The 17,181-nt window shown below is 46.1% G+C and overlaps 1 protein-coding gene across 1 annotated transcript; it reads right to left on the reverse strand.

The window, feature by feature from the left end:
* Window positions 1–11,926: 11,926 nt before the first annotated feature.
* LOC119287566 lies at window positions 11,927–17,175 on the reverse strand. The gene is made up of 3 exons (XM_037567130.1): window positions 15,665–17,175; window positions 15,485–15,532; window positions 11,927–12,215 (listed from the first exon to the last, which is right to left on the reverse strand). The coding sequence occupies exons 1-2, from the start codon at window positions 17,166–17,168 to the stop codon at window positions 15,498–15,500; spliced, it is 1,539 nt and encodes a 512-aa protein (XP_037423027.1). The 5' UTR covers window positions 17,169–17,175; the 3' UTR covers window positions 11,927–12,215; window positions 15,485–15,497.
* Window positions 17,176–17,181: the final 6 nt, after the last annotated feature.

The following is a 17,181-nucleotide window of genomic DNA, read 5'->3' on the forward strand; positions in this document are numbered from 1 at the left end:
GACGAGAAGCCCTGGCATGGCCTTGACATTAAACTACCTGCTGAAGCTGACAGTGTATTCAGTGCTGGGTTACATTGCTTGCTTGGGAATGGCAACAACATCAGATTCTGGACCGATCCCTGGTTGAATGGTGCTAGTTTACAGCAGCTTGCCCCGTCACTGCTAAAGTTCGTTCGACCTGTCCCCATGCAACGATCTGTTGCAGATAGTCTGCCAAATGGGGCGTGGATGACTGACCTACGTGGGAATCTTGACATACATGCAATTGCGGACGTCCTAAAAATCTGGCCACTTATCACTGGGCAGAATTTGTTGGAGCAGCCAGATTCTTTCAGGTGGAGGCAAACATCGGATGGATCATATTCATCAAGTAGCGCTTATCACCTTTTCTTCCTTGGCCGGGAGTTTCTTCCTGGCGCTGCGGAGCTGTGGACTTCATGGGCACCTCTGGAAATAAAATTTTTTGTCTGGCTAGCCATCCACGATCGGCTGTGGACCGCAGATCACCTTGCAAGACGGCAGCTTGAGCACCCGGAGTTTTGTGTGCTATGCGCACAAGAGGAGGAGAACCTGAATCACATTCTGCTCGGTTGCTCCTTTGCCAGGGAAGTCTGGTACAACATCCTACTTTTGTGGCATCTACATAGAAGAACTCCAACCTCAACTGACACTATCAAGGTGGTGGCCGGCGCTAAGCAACGCGGTTCCTAGTGCAGGCCGTTGCAAGGTTAACACAGTGGTTTGTCTTGTGTTTCGTTTCCTCTGGCTTGAGCGTAACAGAAGGGTTTTTGACAAAATCGCTCTTATGCCGCATGTGGTAGCTAGCAATATTCGAAGTGAGTTTCAACTGTGGACTAAAGCAAAGTTAGGTGGGCTAGCGCGAGACATTACGTAGCTTGTAATGCCCGTGCATTCTTTCGTGTCTGTTTTCTTCCACGCATGTAAGTGGTGAGCTCGCTGGGATTTGATCCAGCGCCCTCATGTATTGACTTCTACGGCAATTGACCAACTGGGCTAGCTCATCTTTGTCATAATAAATAAGTGGTGACATGTGCACCTTTTTTGAGGTAAATACATCATGAGTCATACAACTTGTAGACGACGGTCAGTTCAGTGTGCAGAGTTGCAAAATACATATTTCTGGTCATTAAACTTGCGCCGGCGTTTATATACGGTCACATTTCATGCACGTGGATGTATCCGTGGCATATGCCAGTGTTGCCGGGGCCCGCTGTTGCAGGGCAGATTTGCAGAAAAGACCTTGGCGTTTTGTTTTTAGGTATATTAAGCACCTAAAATAAAGTCATAAAAAACAAGGGATAGTCGGATTTCGAACACGCGTCCTGCCGTAGTAGGCATGTGTGGACAACCAAAAGACCAACGATCATTCTTGTTTGCAAAGCACTACTGATATCTACTAAACATGGACCGAAATGTAAGCCCAAAAGAGGGAGCATCATCTAAGCTCGTGGTCACCATCAACTAAGAATACCAGCAGGCTACGGCACCACAACATGTCCAAAAGGGATAAACATTTTTCATATTGTTATTCCTTCTTATTCTACGTAAGAAAAAACTTATATTTTTGTGTTTGTGACATTTAAAAAATGTTTATGTGTTACAAAAAAATAGATATGTGACATTTAAAATATGTTTAGACATTCTAAAATATATTTGCATAATTTAAAAACATATCTTGCATTTCAAAAATGTTCGTACATTTCAAGAAACTGTTCATAATTTTTTTTAAATGTTTGTACAATGTATGGCAAAGTTTTAAAAATGTTACGTACCATCCAATTTTTTTAACATGTATTTAATAAAAGTTTCAAAAACTTGTATTTGAAAAAATGTTAATCACATGTTTAAAAAATATTTAATGTGTATAAAAATGTTTTTAGATGTATACGGGAGAAAAATACATGTCGAAACATATATTTTAAAGAATACATGATTAACTTTTTTTAAATATGTGTTGTGATGTCTAATTTTTTCTAGTATACATCTTAAAACATTTTTATATACATTTGATTTTTTAAACATATGATTAACATTTTTTTAATACAAGTTTTGAAACCTTTTTCAAATATATGTTAAACATTTTTGGATAGTACGAAACATTTTGAAACTACATGAACATTTTTTTACATTGTGTAAACATTTAAAAAAATGTCATGAACTGTTTTTTGAAATGGGTGAATATTTTCAAAATGCAATGTATGGTTTTTAGTTACACAGATATGTTTTACAATGTTTAAACATTTTTTTAAATGTCATATACCGTTTTTTGTAACACATATAAAAATTTAAATGTTACAAACACAAGAATATAAGTTGTTTTCTTACATAGAACAGGAAGGAATAACAACATGAAAAAATTATCCCTTGTAGACATGTTGTGTTGTACTAGCCTGGTGGTAGTCCTGGCCATCTCAGGCCCGGCCCTGTCGGCCCACCCAGGCCCGGCCCTAAAATCCAGGGCCTAGGCCCGATGGGCTTTCCCATGGGCCGGGCTTGGGCCTGAGTTTTGAGCCCACCAGCAGGCCCTGGACGGGCTTGGGCTTAGCATATTGGCATTTTAAGGAAGAGGCCCAGCCTATGACCCTAAGCCCTATGGGCTTTTTACCAGATGGGCCGGGCTTGGGCTTGAAAAGTAGGCCCGATGGTAGGGCCTGGGAGGGCCTAGGCCTCAGTTTTCTACCGTGGGCTTTTTTAGGCCCGGCCCAAGCCCGACCCGGCCCGGCCCATGGCCAGATATACCTGGTGGTAATCCTAGCTAGTTAACATTGACCATGAGAGCACATGGTCAAGCAACGGTGTTCTCATTTTTCGGCTTGCATTTTTGAAAATTTATATTTCGGTCCGTGTTTGTATGATATATGGTCATGTAAGGTTGGTCCGGGCCGCTTCATCCAACAATATCGTCGAATCAAAATAAGACATTGGTGGTAAGCAGTATGACTATCATCGCCCTACAACTCTTTGTGTTCTACTCGTGCATATCATCTACGTATAGACCTGGCTCGGATGCCACTGTTGGGGAACGTAGTATGCAATTTCAAAAAAATTCCTACGATCACGCAAGATCTATTTAGGAGATGCATAGCAACGAGAGGGGAAGAGTGTGTCCACGTACCCTCGTAGAACGAAAGCGGAAGCGTTTGATAACGCGGTTGATGTAGTCGAACTTCTTCTCGTTCCGACCGATCAAGCACCGAACGTACGGCACCTTCGAGTATTGCACACGTTCAGCTCAATGACGTCCCTCGAACTCTTGATCCAGCAAAGTGTCGAGGGAGAGTTTCGTCAGCACGACGGCGTGGTGACGGTGATGGTGAAGAGATCCGCTCAGGGCTCCGCCTAAGCACTACGTGAATATGACCGGAGGCGTAAACTGTGGAGGGGGGGTGCCGCACACGGCTAACGACTGTTGATGTGTGTTCTAGTGGGATTCCTCCTACTTGGGGTCCTCCCAATTCGGCCTCCCTATTCGGAGTAGGAAGGGAAGAGGGGGAAGGGGGAATCCTATTCCCTTTTTCCTTTCCTTCTTCCCTTTTCCTTCTCCAATTTGGCCAGCCCATATGGGGGGGGCGCACCAGCCCCTTTGTGGCTGGTGTGTTTCCCCTCTTGGCCCATAAGGCCCATATCTTTTGTCGGGGGTGCCCGGAACCCCTTCCGGTGACCCGATAAGTACCCGGTGCATCCCAAAACACTTCCGGTGTCCGAATACTATCGTCCTATATATCAATCTTTACCTCTCGACCATTTCGAGACTCCTCGTCATGTCCATGATCTTATCCGGGATTCCGAGCAACATTCGCTCATCAAATCACATAACTCATATAATACAAAATCATCATCGAACGTTAAGTGTGCGGACCCTATGGGTTCGAGAACTATGTAGACATGACCGAGACACCTCTCCAGTCAATAACCAATAGCGGAACTTGGATGCTCATATTGGTTCCTACATATTCTACGAAGATCTTTACCAGTCGAACCGTAATGACAACATACGTTATTCCCTTTGTCATCGGTATGTTACTTGCCCGAGATTCGATCGTCGGTATCTTCATACCTAGTTCAATCTCGTTACCGGCAAGTCTCTTTACTCGTTCCGTAATGCATCATCCCGCAACTAACTCATTAGTCACATTGCTTGCAAGGCTTATAGTGATGTGCATTACCGAGAGGGCCCGGAGATACCTCTCCGATACTCGGAGTGACAGATCCTAATCTCGATCTATGCCAACCCAACAAACACCTTCGGAGATACCTGTAGAGCATCTTTATAATCACCCACTTACATTGTGACGTTTGATAGCACACAAGGCATTCCTCCGGTATCCGGGAGTTGCATAATCTCATAGTCAAAGGAATATGTATATGACATGAAGAAAGCAATAGCAATAAAACTGAACGATCAACATGCTAAGCTAATAGATGGGTCTTGTCCATCACATCATTCTCTCCTAATGATGTGATCTCGTTCATCAAATGACAACATATGTCTATGGTTAGGAAACTTAACTATCTTTGATTAACGAGCTAGTCTAGTAGAGGCTTACTAGGGACACGGTGTTTTGCCTATGTATCCACACATGTATCAAGTTTCCGGTTAATACAATTCTAGCATGAATAATAAACATTTGTCATGATATAAGGAAATATAAAATAACAACTTTATTATTGCCTCTAGGGCATATTTCCTTAGGTTTACAAAATTAAAAAGACACTAAGGAAATTATATATAGTTTTGATAGAATGCAATGGTTGCAACAATAATGCAGAAAGGTGTTGAGATAGGCTTCGTAATCGGCTAATCGTGGCTGCCACGCAGCTTGCTTGTCTGAATTCTCTGGCGCGGGCTGTCATGATCTCTATTACTCCAGACGCTAGATGCTTACTCAATGGTGCACCTTTCACTACCAAGGGAGCCTACAAGGCTCTTTCTTATGAACTATATCAAGCCAGGACTGATGGAGATTTGGCAGTCCTGTGTGGAAAACAAAGTTCAAGTGTCTGGATGGTTGCTATACTTGGCTCGCCTGAACACTCGAGCCAACCTCCTGCATAAACATGCCATACAAGATGACATCTGCCCTCGATGCTCAGGCGCCTCTGAATGCATAGATCACATTTTCTTCAACTGCTTGGCGGCAAGGAAAGTATGGCGAGGAATTGGCATCAGACCTCGGTTCAACCCCACCAGCAACATTTGGGCCTCTATAACACCCTCACACCTGCCTACAACTCTGACTCCCTTTTATCCTTCTAATTGCTCTCTGGAAAATTAACTAGATGGTATTCAATGGGGTGTCTCTCACACACCTGGATACTATCTGTGCCATTAGATATGACATAACTATGTAGGTTCATTGCCTAAAATCGCATGTTCTTCGTGATCACACTAGCATGTGGCGTGATCCTCTATCAGCTGCTGTATCTGGATAAGATGTAAAACGTTGCAACACCCCTTTGAAATATATTCAGGTGGGGAGCCTTTCCCTCAAGTGACCATTAGAAAAACAAATAGCATGAGACGTCACAAAGTATGGAACTAAAAAAACATGAAATGATCTAGACCAAGTATACAGCTTGCATCCTCCTAATGGAAAATATTCTTGCTGCAGCAAGGAGCATTTCTTGTCTATGAAGCAAACAAAGCCCCACATTGATTTTAACCATGCATGATAAAGATCTGGCCCGTTAACTATTCGCCGAATATTTGGGCCCAATTACGGCCCAGTGAATTTCGGCCTGTTAGAGGCCCGATGTAGACATGGGCCCATTTCAGCCCGGTGTGTCTTTCGGCCTGGAAATCGCCTGTGCTGCCCATGGGCCATATATGGTCCGGGGTGACATCCGGCCCTCTAACGGCCCGTGATCAAGGTGGCAATAGTTAAGCTCAACGTGAGTTTGGGCCTGTTAAAGGCATGTCGTATAATTCGGCCCGTTGATGCCTCTATTAAACTTTCGGCCTCTTAAAGGCCCTTGATATTAGTGGGCCAACTAAGGACCGAGATATGTTTCGGCCTGGTAATGGACCGTCCTATAACTGGGCCAATAATGGCCCGGTCTACATTTCAGCCTGCTGAAGGCCCGTCGACGACTAGTGAAATTGAGGCCCAACATGCATTTCGGCCTGCTAAAGACCCATGGTTTCTTCTGGGCTGTAACAGGCCAGCAGAATATTCAGCATGTTAACGGCCCGAAGCTACATGGGCCCAACTAAGCGCTGGGTCCACTAAAGGCCCAACTAAACTTTGGGTCGAATATAGGACCGTGTAAGTTGTGGGCCTGGCACAAAGTGTGAAGGCCCCAATGGCCTTTCAGGCCAAAGAAAGTTGCAGGCCGGCCCAATTACGGCCCAGTAAGGAGCGGTAGCTGTTCAGGCGGTCCCGTCTATATCGTGTACATGTACGTACATACGGGCAGGGTCTCGAACACGTACAGCGACAGCGTCTTGTTCATCGGCAGCCAGCCGACTGGGTCGGAATTGAGAAACAGCGTCGTGTTCATCGGGAGGCAACCGACTAGGTCAAAATGTGTCGTGTTCATCGGGAGCCAACCGGATGGACGGAACAGCTGAAATGGGGTCTGGCGTACCGCAAAACGGAGGAAACAGACTTGTGTACGAGCTCCTACGGTCGAAACGGGGTGTTGTTGATCGGGAGGGGTGTGGCCTACCGCGAATTGGAGGAAACAGACTTGTGCTGGAGCGCCTATGTTGAAACGGGGGTCCTGTTCATCGGGAGGGGTGTGGCATACCGTAAAACGGGACTCCACGGGCTAATGTTCATCCACCATCTACTGCCTCGCTCCAGCGTTCACGGGCTACTGTTTATCCACCATCGAGCTCTCCAGCCTCCACATGCTACTGTTCATCCATGCACTACTAGGGAAAAGCCTAGCAGCAGCGCGGGTTTTGGGTGTATCAGTAGCGCGGGTGCCCGCGCTACTGATACAAGCGCCACAGCTAACTTGTAGCAGTAGTGCGTGTTGACACACGCTACTGCTATACATGGTTAGCTGTAGCGTGCGTTGCAGACAGCGCTACTGCTAATTATATGTAGCGGGTCTTATACCCCGCGCTACTGCTATTACTTTCAAAAACAAAAAAATCTCGATCCCGTGCTTGTTGTCAATGGCAGCAGTGGTTCGATCTAGCTAGCGTCGCCAGAGGCATGAACGGACAGTGGAAGACCAGATCCGGCGGTGGCTATTGGAGAGGGCCCGTTTCTATGGAAGAGCCAGGCCACGGCGTGGGGCTCCTCTTCCCGACCATGCCAGATAGCTCCGGGTCGTCCATGGCGACGACCTGCACGGGCGTGGACATGGGAGGGCGAGTCAAACCAGAGGGAGAAAGAGAGAAAAGGAAAACCGAGGAAGAGAGGAAGGTGATGGAGGGAGCAGCGGAGCTAGTCACCGGTGGTGAGGTGCTCCGGTGTGGTGGCGCGGGGCGGCGGCCTCCTAGATGTCGGTGGAAGACCGGCGAGCTCCTAGACGCCGATGGCGTGAGGCGGCGGCCTCTTTCGGCGCCACGGAGGAGGACGGGCGCATGGGCAAGAGGTCCATGTGAGAGCGTATGGAAAGTGAGAGGAGAGAGTGGCGGAAGAGAGGAGGGATTTGGGGGAGGAGATGGGGATTCGGCCGAGGATATGGCGACTTCACCTACCTCGTACTTAGTAGTAGCAAGGGGTATAAAACCACGCTACTACTATCAACTTAGTAGTAGCACGACTTTATACCCTCGCTACTACTATGGCATGTCTCGGGGGGCACGGTAGAGACCGCTTAGTAGTAGCGAGGGTTAAAAACCCACACTACTACTATCAACTTAGTAGTAGCGAGGGGTAAAAACTCGCGCTACTAAGCGTCTGCCTATAAGCTTTTTCCTAGTAGTGACGGTGTCTCCCTCCTGCCTCCACGGGCTCCTGTTCATCCACGGGCTCCTATTCATTCAGCCTCCACCGGCTACTGTTCAACCAGCCCTCCACGGGCTACTATTCATCCAGCCCTCCACCGGCTACTGTTCAACCAGCCCTCCACGGGGTCCTGTTCATCCACCCCCAACCGGCTAGATTGGGGTCCTGTTCATCCAGCGGCAACGGCCTCTACTACCACGAGGTCCTGTTCATCCAAGCCCCACCGGAACTGTTCATCCAACCCCCAACAACGCTCACTGTTCATCAAGAGGCAGTAGGTTCGATCGGTTTCAGTTAGCAGCAGTAGCGAAGTAATCGCTCGATTGGGTTCAGTTAACAGCCAGGGATCGATCTATCGCTCGGGTTCAGTAATGCGTAGCCAGTGCAATCGCTCGGGTTCAGTAAGCGAACGCCTCGCTCGGGTTCAGTTAGAGCCCAACGCCTCGCACACAAGCGCGTACATGTACGAGAGAAACGCGCAAACCTCTGTGCATCGCTCGGTCCCGGCCACCCACCGTAACAGGGAACTCCCCAATATTTTCCTCGCCCTCGCTTCTACCACGATTGTTTCTGTCATGGACGGTCCAAAGAATGTCATGCAGCTGCGTCTCTGGCCCGCCCAGGATGAAAAGCCCATTTTCTGTCATGATTTTTTGTCATAGAAGTAGGAGCCCACCACATCTATGATGATACCGGGTTTTGTCACAATTATCGTCATAGAAGTGTCATAAGCATGACAAAAAAAATTCGTTCGGCCCAAAATGTCACGAATGTGTCTTTTTTTTGTAGTGACTGCCTCTTCTTCTCCGACGATTGTAGATTCGGCGCCACCATCTCCCATGGTTTCCACACCTTGCTTGTCATAGGATTCTACACCTTCACCCCCTATGTCTTCTCCGTCACCTTTGCCTATTCCGGAGATCCTTCCTCGTATTCCTCCATCTTTTCCTTAGTATTATACTCGTCGTCCAAGTGTTGTGGATGCGTCTACTGATGTGCCATCTTCCTCATCTCAGCCTAGTTATGGCTTGCGTCCTCGTCCACTTCCGCTTATTGATCGCCTTAGTTTTCCAAGCACTGGGTTATTCTTGAGCCGACTTCTTATCATCAAGTTGTCGTTCATCCCGAATGGTAGTTTGTGATGGCAAAGGAGCTTGCTACTCTTGAGCGTACCGGCACGTGGGAACTTGTTTCTCTTCCTCCTAGTGTTCGTCCCATCACTTGTAAGTGGGTCTACAAGATTAAGACTCGCTCCAATGGTTCTCTTGAGCATTACAAAGCTCATCTTGTTGCCAGTGGCTTTCAGCAGGAGCATGGTCGTGATTATGATGAGACTTTTGCTCCTGTGGCCCATATGACCACTGTTCGCACACTTCTTGTCATGGCCTCTATTCGCCACTGGTCTGTATCTCAGCTTGATGTTAAGAATGCCTTTCTTAATGGTGAGCTGCGTGAGGAGGTTTACATGCAGCCACCACTTGGGTATTCTATACCTGATGGCATGGTATGACGTCTTCGTCGCTCTCTCTATGGCCTCAAGCAAGCCCCTCGGGCCTGGTTTGAGTGTTTTGCCTTTGTGGTGACTGCCGCTGGCTTTTCAGCGACTGCTCATGATCCGGCGTTGTTTGTCTACCTTTCAGCTCGTGGTCGGACTTTTCTTCTTCTTTATGTTGATGACATGATCAGCACTGGTGACGACCCCGAGTATATTGCCTTTGTGAAGGCATGTCTTAGTGAGCAGTTTCTTATGTATGATCTTGGCCCTCTTTGCTACTTTCTTGGGATCGAGGTCTCTTCTACCTCTTATGCCTTTTTTATTTCCCAGAAAAAGTATATCCATGATCTTCTTGCTTGTGCTTCTCTTACTGATGGCCGCACTGTTGAGACTCCCATATAGCTCAATGTTCACCTCCGTGATGCTGATGGTGATCCCTTGTCTGATCTGACGCGTTATCGTCATCTTGTTGGGAGTCTTGTCTATCTAGTTGGCACTCGTCCGGATATCTCTTATCCAGTCCATACTCTGAGTCAGTTTGCCTCTGCTCCCAACCCACTTCGGTTCACTACAGTCATCTCCTTCGTGTTCTCCGATATCTTCTTGGCACAATCTCTCACCGCCTGTTCTTTCCTCGCTCCAATTCATTACAACTTCAGGCCTATTCGGATGCTACATGGACTAGTGATCCCTTGGGTCACCGTTCACATTCTGCTTACTGTGTTTTTCTTGATGATTCTCTCATTGCCTGGAAGACAAAGAAACAGACTGCAGTTTTCCGTTCGAGTGCAGAGGCTGGGTTGCGAGCTATGGCTCTTTTGATGGCAAAGGTGACTTAGTTACGGTGCTTACTTCAGGACTTTGGTGTTTCTGTCACTACACCTACTCTTCTACTGTCTGACTACTGTCTGACAGTACAGGTGCTATTAGCATTGCGCATGACCCTGTGAAGCATCAGCTCACCAAGCCTATTGGTGTTGATGCTTTTTATGTGCGCGTTGATGTGCAGGATCAGGTTATTGATCTTCAGTATGTGCCTTCTGAGTTACAGTTGGCGGATTTCTTTGCAAAGGCATAGACTCGAGCACAACATAGCTTATATCTCTCCAAACTCAGTGTTGTTTATCCACCATAAGTTTGAGCGGGTATGTTAGAGTATATATATATATATATATATGTGTGTGTGTGTGTATATGTGTATATGTGTATATATATGTATATATGTATATATATATGGCCTCATGGGAATAGATGTTGCATATCTCCTAACATATACTCCCTCCGTCTGAAAAAACTTGTCCCAAGATTGTCCATCAAATGGATGTATCTAGCACTAATTTGTGATACTAGATAGATCCATTTGAAGGACAAGATTTTTTGGACGAAGGGAGCAGTAGACAAGATTGATGTTGAACCACTAGGATATATGCATGCCCCATTGCAACACATTGGCAGTTAACTAGAAAACATTAGAGAACTGAATAATCCACATAAAGTTCTCTAAATGATCCAACAAAAACCATAAATAGTTCCAAAAAATACACATGAAAATAATTCCAGAATTTGGAAATAATAATCAAGTAATCTACAAACTAATTGATAATTTCATCTCACTACACTCTTGAGAAGATCATCTAGGCTTAGCAAGGTTAATACAGAACATGAAATCGAATCTTCCTCTGATGCCAAGTGAGGATTGAGATTGGACTGCAACCTGCGCAAGCCCAGCCCCTAATTCACGCACACAAAAGATAGAATTATAAGCACCAAGAAAACAAGAACCCGGGTGGCTGTTAACATGAGCATATACTCTTGAGATGGACAAGAAAAGAAAATGGAGAACAAAACAAAACAATCAGTGCTTAATTAACCTATCCTTGCTAAAGAAAATGACAAAGCATGAAATTTTAGCTTCACTTTTTTCAATTATTATCTACACTAGTTTTGGTCTAAAAGTAAACAAAAATCTCAAGCATAAATAACTTAACTATCTTGGTAAAAAAATCTTGAACATACAGACATCAACAACAAACAAGGGAATCTAATTCACGGGCTAATTTAATTTGATAATACAGAATTAACTAGTGAACCGGTGCCCCAAACTATACTCATTCAACCCAGCACTAATTTTCAGATAGTCCCGCCATTAATCCTAGGCATGAAGAAACCAACAAATCAGTTGATTTGCCAGAAAATTCACTAAGCAATAGATCTAAATCCAGTGTATCAACAACTAGCTAAGTAACTACTGCCTGCTACATTTGATATGTCGATATGATGATGCACACCACAAACTTCTTCCTCGTTTCTTTCCTTGGGCCTCGTTTGGGAGGGGAGATTTTCCAGCACCAAGGGGGTTGGGAATTGGAGGGGATTTGGTGATCCCCTCCCCTCCACCCAATCCCCTCTAATCCCTCACCCACATAATTCCCTCGTTTGCTTAAACTTTTAGAACAGCAGCACAGCACAACTTAGGTACTAGCAGCGGCATACAACAGCAAGCTTGCAGACCAACAACACCACCATACAACATCAACAGTACTACAAGACTTCCATTGCAACATTGTGAAGTATCAAGCCAACTTCCAAGTGCAATAATTCATACTCAGTCGCTCATCTCTGAAGTATCAAGTCATGACAGATTATATTACACATTATTCTTACCAACAAAGGTAATGACGGGAAGAAAATAAGTTGTGCAATTCCATCGACATCCCGTTTAGTTGTTCTACAAGCACTGTGACACATGGCTCTCTTTGTGATTCTTCACATCTCTTCAAGCCATGCAACTCCTGAAAATAAGACGAAGGCAGATTCATCAACCTAGAAAGGACAGTGATGATAGCTGTAGATATAAAATTAGCATAATCATATTAATTATTTGCATTAATAATTTTGCATGATACACTGATCTATCATCTTGCACAACAAAAAAGAACTTGTAACATAACTACAATCCAAAGAATATACCCAACCCTCAGAAGTTCAACAAAGTAAAACATGACATGACATTAGATTTTACTCTGGTAGTAATCTGATTTCCTCATAAATAAATGCCACGTCAAAGCTAGGTACTTCTTTTGGTAATCATATCTTGCAAGAAAACATCATTCAGGGCACATGAAAACATGAAAGGTGGTAAATAAACAGAAAAAGAGGAAAGGTTATGTCACAGCTGAATGCTATGCTAGAGAGAGTTCAGAGGTGGAGATGAGTTAACATGGTTCTTTCAGTTTCATGTACCATGTCTCAAGCACCACTATTCGACATTAGGGGTGATCAATGCAGTTTACTGAACAAGATGTTTAATACCAATCAGAGAATTAGACATTTAATATACGGAACAAGATGTTTAATACCGATCCGACATGTCAGACAAAAGCAGGGTAACCAGCAGAGATATGAAGAATCACGAACAGAGCCATTCAGCACATATAAAACAATCACAGGAACTAAAAATGCTTCAAAGTTCAGACTGAAAAATATGAACACTTCAAAGTAATATATCCTCCTATTATGTCTCAAACGTTGATAAGAGACAACTGTATTCCTAGTGAACGTAAACTAGAGGGTGCTGCTGGGTGTGGATTTTGGTGGAGTCAGTCCTCGAGTTCCATAGGAGCCTCATCAGTGGTGATGGGAAGGACTTGCACCGACGACCGTGGTGGTGATGGTTTTTACGGGGTCAACTCTGCATCGGCTACGAGATCTTCCGTTAGATCACGCTCCACGGCCTCCACGCCCCGCACAACGCTGCAGATGGCCTGGATGCTGCAGCCTGTGAAAAGGCTCCTCGTACGTGTAGGCCTTTGCGGCCGGGGCAGCATCCAACCGAGTTATCTTCTCATGTGTTGAGAGTTTACATCTCCTTGTAAGCCCAGTGCTTCTCGCACCCACTTGCTTATGCTCATATCAAGTGATTAATCTACTGACGTGCTTCTTCATATTTCATCTATATACGAAGACTATTCACTTTTAATCTCAGTTTGGACAAACTGATACAGGAAGGTGATTTTAGTTCTTGATCTTATTTCATCTCTATCCATTGAGTAATGGATCAGCTGGAAATAATAGTGCCTAATTGCCAAAAAAATTCATCTATATCCATTGAGTAATGAATCGGCTGAAAAAAATGGTGCCTAATTGCCAAAGCTGCACTGAATTCTGAAAATTTGTATGAAAGAAATCATTTCACGCACTGAATTCTGAAAATTCTAAATGTTTAAAGGGCAACCTGGTGCATGTAGCTCCCGCTTGCGCAGGGTCCAGGGAAGGGTCCGACCACTTTGGGTCTATAGTACGCAGCCTTTCCCTACATTTCTGTAAGAGGCTGTTTCCAGGACTTGAACCCATGACCTCATGGTCACAAGGCAGCAGCTTTACCACTGAAAATTCTAAATGTTTAACAGAGAAAAAGTTTTAACTGTATGCAGCATAAAAATTGAGCATTCAATTTCATACAATGTTTTCATGGCGTAACGCATTTTATGGCGACTGACCCCCTTCATAACATTATAACGCTTATGGCGTATGGCGTGGCGACATCATAGACACAACCTTATGGCGAATGATAGCAAATTAAATCACAACTTCATAATCTTGCTGTAATATGTTGTACCAAATGAGTTGCCCAAGTGAGTTGTACATGACTGAACACTACATATAGCAGCAGCGCAACAGGCAGTACATGTACATATATTCAGAAATTAGCACAGAGAGGACAGATACAGAAGAAACAGAGAACTAGCATGGGGAGGAAGAGCAAGGAGAAGGAGAGGGCGAGGGGGGAGCCGGGGAAATACCATGATGGTCACCTGATGCACATAGGAGATGAGCAGCTGTGCTCGATTGGAGCAAAGGCGCTTCCCTGCAGCTGGATCTGGAGGGGAAAGGGGCTGGCGGAAGGAGGGCGACAGGGGGTGGCGGGAGGAGGGAAGAGGAGGCTGGCGGAAGGAGGGCGACAGGGGAAAGGGGCCGCAGGGGTGGAGGGGAGGTGGTGCGGAGGCTGGAGGCGGAGCTGGAGCTGGCTGCCGTTGGCCGTTCGCCGGAGAGGACGAGGTCGAGGACTCCAGGTACAATCTCAATCTGCCATGGCCTCCTTCTCTCTCTCTCTCTCTCCCTCTGGAGAGCTCTTTCCTTCCCGCCGCTGCCTGATGCTTCCCGCGCGCGCGCCAATTTCTCCTGCCGCTGGCTGCTATTCCCGCGCGCACGAGCTCACCGAGTCGAAGGCGTCCGATTTCTGGTATGGCAATGAAAACGCGTCATGTGGACGACCTACAGACGCCACGGGCCTATGGCGGACGCCACAGGCCAAACCTATCGCGGGACGCCACGGGCCTATGGCGGACGCCACAGGCCAAACCTATCGCGGGCCTGGACGGCCCAGGCTACGACCGCGCCACACCGCTATATCGTCGATATAGCGACGATATACGGACGCCATGAAAACATTGATTTCATATATGCAAAATGTTGGGATATCAATTCTACTTTGTTTTACTTAAACATGGAGAAACCAATACCTTAAGTGTGCAACCGGTGGTTTGGTGTTTCGCTAAATGTTTTTCTGAAGGTCTTTGGTAACCCAGCTACAGGTTAAAAATGGAGATGTAAATTCTCAACACATGAGCAGATAATTCTGTTGAATTTGCTGAGCAAGTAATCTAGACAACTTATTTTGGTATAAAGCAGGTGACTGAATCCATGACGCCATTGTTCAAACCTCATAAGGTGGCCAAGTACTGAATGTGAATTGTAATGTAAGTTTCACCAAATTCCTGTCCTGTGACCTTCCAAATATGCAAGAAAGTTTGCCGTTTCTAAAAAGAGGTATATTTGGTTGTCTATCCTGCGAAATAATCGGTGATACCAGGTACCAGCCTAAGTGAGCAACTAAGAGGAGTTTTTTTTCCGCGATAAACTAAGAGGAGTTGATTGATGCGATGGTCCTGAAATTTCTTGAACAAGTAAGATAGTTGGTGCTCCATTAAGTGGCCTATGTACACAGACTACTCCGTCAAAAAGCTTATTGTTAATGCATATAGAAGTTGAATGGACTTACCAGAGACAGCGTGTCAATCTGATAGCTTCAGAATGGTATCTGCATTGCCTATGCAGAGAGAGTAAACAACCTCAGGACCAAGAATAAGAAAATGCACATTTTCAATTGAATACTCATGGACAAAATGGATGTTCAGTATTCGTAGATTTTGAATTCCTTGTTTAGACAAGTTAGAGATACCTATGAGTCGAAGCAAAGAAGGCTGCCTGTAGTACCAAGCTGGAAGAGGAAGAGGAAGAGGCCTATCTTGTTCCTTCAGTTTTTCTTGCCAGGTCCATGGCTCCTCCTTCATCAGCTTCTTAGCCTCCTCTTCATCATATTCAGCAGGGTCCAACGATGTCAATGACATCTGCTTCATCGTTTCCATCAACATTATGTGAAGATCCAGACTCACGGTATGGATGTGCCGCTGGAAATCAGAGCTGATAATGTCAGGAGGGATGGTAGGATTTCCAAAACAGTCAGCAAGACACACAGAGGCAACTACGGTCATGTGCTGTGGGTTGATGGCAAGTAAATATCGCGCACATGTCGGGATGAACAACCAGTTGCTCTGGTTTTCACGCCATTCACCAAGTGCAAAATAAACAATCTCATGATCAATTGGACTGAGGAGGGGGTACATTGGAGTTAAATTCCTTGGCAGATCGCCAAATCCATTGAATTCCCACAGAGCCTCGAGGCTGATCTTGTACTCCAGCTTCCACTCAAGCCCTTTTTGGCACAGCCACCACACGGTTACGGCGCGGTCCTTGAGATCGATGGGCTCAAGGAAGCCATCGATGGAGACAAACCTGACATTGTAGAACGGGGGGAATTTACGCCACCAAGTTTGGAGGGTGGTGCCCATGGTGCGGTAGGCTTTTGGCTGTGCCACTCGGCTGTTGCTACGTCGATGATCCTTGGACTTTTCAACCAACTCTTGGGGCAGGGGAAAGAAGCCAAACTTGAGAATGTATTCTTTATTGTGGAGCCCTGTAGTGAAGAGGCCGGGGTTGCAGAAGGTGACGCCCCTCAGAAGATCCGCCCAGCAGCTCATGCCACTGGCTGAAAAGGTGCAGTCAACTTGCAACGAGCTCTTGCCGATGAGTGATTCAACACCAACTGCCTTGATCTTGGACCACGGTGGCACGGACGAGGAGCTGGGTTGCCAAACCAAGAGTGCATCCCCCTCTCCATCCAGCTTCCCCAATAGGGCCAGCGTGTAGTCACCATAATTGGGGCGCACAATGAGAAGGCGAACCGTGAGACCCGTGAATAGCCATGAGGGGTCTTCCGGCGCAGGGGCCATGTGCAGTGATCCGTTGTCGGCGTCATAAACCAGATATACAATGCGGCTAAAGTCATGCAGAAATGTGGTCGTGAGGACGATGATGCCTTGATCAACGGCTTCGACCTTGGTCAATGGGCTGCCGCCTCGGAGGCCGAGACAAGATAGGCCTGGCGGTCCGCTGGCGAGATGCAGACCAAGGTGTAAGCTCTGAACTACCTCAGTGGCATAGCCCTGCATCTCAGGAGTGAACCCCACCGCCGTCTTCTCCACGCACCTGAGTATCTTGAATGGCTGCAGACCGATCAGATCATTCTCATCATCGTCGTCAAAGTCCGTGCGGACGCGGCGGTCCAGCAGGCAGTCGGGCGGCAAGAGAGAGCCACCCAACATGGCTCTTTGCGGCAGATCCATGGAAGCTGCGGCG

This window comes from Triticum dicoccoides, chromosome 4A (assembly GCF_002162155.2).
Source record: "Triticum dicoccoides isolate Atlit2015 ecotype Zavitan chromosome 4A, WEW_v2.0, whole genome shotgun sequence".
Classification (NCBI taxonomy): domain Eukaryota; kingdom Viridiplantae; phylum Streptophyta; class Magnoliopsida; order Poales; family Poaceae; genus Triticum; species Triticum dicoccoides.

What these genes read in the sequence shown, in the direction of transcription:
- LOC119287566 (XM_037567130.1), bottom strand. Translation starts at nt 17,168, where the DNA reads ATGGATCTGCCGCAAAGAGCCATGTTGGGTGGCTCTCTCTTGCCGCCC. An exon ending in TTCTTTGCTTCGACTCATAG is followed by an intron (nt 15,533 to 15,664) that starts GTATCTCTAACT and finishes CTCTCTGCATAG; the next exon opens with GCAATGCAGATACCATTCTG.